General features: G+C 22.6%; 1 protein-coding gene across 1 annotated transcript in view; it reads right to left on the reverse strand.

Moving 5' to 3' along the window:
• The window catches only part of LOC111677647 (bicaudal D-related protein homolog), a 17,502-nt gene that overhangs the window by 11,177 nt on the left and 4,048 nt on the right, over positions 1 to 2,277 (reverse strand). The window contains 1 exon segment of the mRNA XM_046951347.1: positions 1,877 to 2,025. Coding sequence (XP_046807303.1) covers positions 1,877 to 2,025 — 149 coding nt within the window.

The following is a 2,277-nucleotide window of genomic DNA, read 5'->3' on the forward strand; positions in this document are numbered from 1 at the left end:
ACTAGAACTGAACTAGAACTGAACTAGAACCGAACTAGAACTGAACTAGAACTGAACTGAACTAGAACTGAACTAGAACTGAACTAGAACTGAACTAGAACTGAACTAAAACTGAACTAAAACTGAACTAAAACTGAACTAGAACTGAACTAGAACTGAACAAGAACTGAACTAGAACTGAACTAGAACTAGAACTGAACTAGAACTGAACTAGAACTGAACTAGAACTGAACTAGAACTGAACTTAAACTGAACTAGAACTGAACTAGATCTGAACTAGAACTGAATTAAAACTGAACTAGAACTGAACTAGAACTGAACTAGAACTGAACTAGAACTGAACTAGAACTGAACTAGAACACAACTGGAACTGAACTAGAATTGAACAATACTTAAACTAAATCACTAAATAATAACAAAGAATAAATACATTTTATACTAAATAAATGATTTTATTATTATTTTTTTGTTTAAAGGTAGTTGTTATTATTATTATTAAATATTTATATAACATTTACTTTACAAATTAATTAATTAAATGTTAGTTTTTGTTTTGTATTTATATTGTTTTTTTTAAATATTAAGTGTCATTTCTTTTGTTTGTTTTTGCTTCATTGTCAGAATTAAGGCAAGTAGGTGAAATTAAAGCTTTTTTTCTAAAAAAAATGAAATTATTTTATATATTTTTTATATAATTTAAATGTTTGTTTAATATATTTTATTATATTATTTAAAAAAATCTTTGCTTTGATTTCGTGCTTTACTTAATTCTAACTTATTTAAGTTATTAAAAAATATGTTATGTTTTTTTTTAATTTTTATGTAAATCATGTTGTAGTTGTTTTTGTTTTAAAAAATAACTTGTTTTTTGAAAAAATTCTTTGAGAATTTTTCTTTTTAATTTTTTTAACATTTTAGTTTTTTTTTTAAATAAACTTAACCAGAATTTTTTTAAGCGATATGTTGTGCTACAACGTTTTTTTTTTTGATTTTTTAGAAATTTAGTTTTAAGTATTTTTAAGTTATTTTATTAAAAAAGAGATTAATATAAGGCATATTATAAAGTTTTAATAAAAAAAAATAACAAAATACTAAAAAGTTGGAAAAACATACCTTTGGGTATGTTTAAACTCTTTTTAAACAAATTTTATATTTACTTTAAATATTTTGATATCTCGGACTCTCAAAATCTTTTTTTAAAGTTCCATAAAAATTGTTTAATTAAAAAGTTTAAAAATTTTTCTACATTTTCATATTTTGTTAATTTTTTTTACTTTCTAATTAAAAACTTAATTAAAAAAACATAAAATTTTAAATACATACATAATATAAAAAAGCGTTAATGTTTCACTTAATGTTTTCTAAATTGTTAATAAAATAATAATAAAAAATCAATTATAAAATTTGAATAAAATCAAAAACCAAAATCTTAAATATTTCCATTAGATTTCTTATGATTATTAAAACTTTTTTTGTTTAAAAAGGTTAAAAGTTTTGATTTTAAATTACAAAAAAGGTACATTTTTTTAGTTATATTTAGTTAAATATTTTGTCTTTTTTTAATTTTCCTTAAAAACCCAAATTTTGCTAGGTTTTACTTTTTTTATCATTTAAACTCATTTAGTTAAAATTTACACAATTAATAATTAATTTTACTATATAAATATGTCTGCTTGTCTGTCAGTAATTACTACTTGTGTTTAAGTACTTAATTAAAAAGAATTCTCATAAAAATATGTAATTGTGTTTATACAAATTAAAAAATAATAATAATAAAAAATAAGTATAAGTATATTGTATATAAAATTAATTAAAAGCTTTTACATTATTAAAATTATAGACGCATAGCGCCACCATTTCAATGTTATTAGATTACCGTTGAAAGAGGCTCCAGAGTTTGTAGTTGGACCAACGTTTGGCTAAATTAGCAGCAGCACTGGTTTGTTGAGGTTCCGCCGTTTGCACTTTACGATTGTTAATCATTTTTGAGCGCATTTGCTCTTCGATGAGTTCTTGCATGTCCATCTGGAAGAAAAAAAAAAAAACAAAATTCAAAATTGGATTAAAGAATATACTTAAAAACGTAGAATTTAAATAAAAGAGAACTATAACAGAAGTAGAAAAGAACCGGAACATAACTAGAACAGAACTAGCATAGAACTAGAACGAAACTAGAACAGAACTAAAACAGAACTAGAACAGAACTAGAACAGAACTAGAACAGAACTAGAACAGAACTAGAACAGAACTAGAACAGAACTAGAACAGAACAGAACT

The sequence above is a fragment of the Lucilia cuprina genome, chromosome 5 (genome assembly GCF_022045245.1).
Source record: "Lucilia cuprina isolate Lc7/37 chromosome 5, ASM2204524v1, whole genome shotgun sequence".
NCBI classification, from domain to species: Eukaryota; Metazoa; Arthropoda; class Insecta; order Diptera; family Calliphoridae; genus Lucilia; species Lucilia cuprina.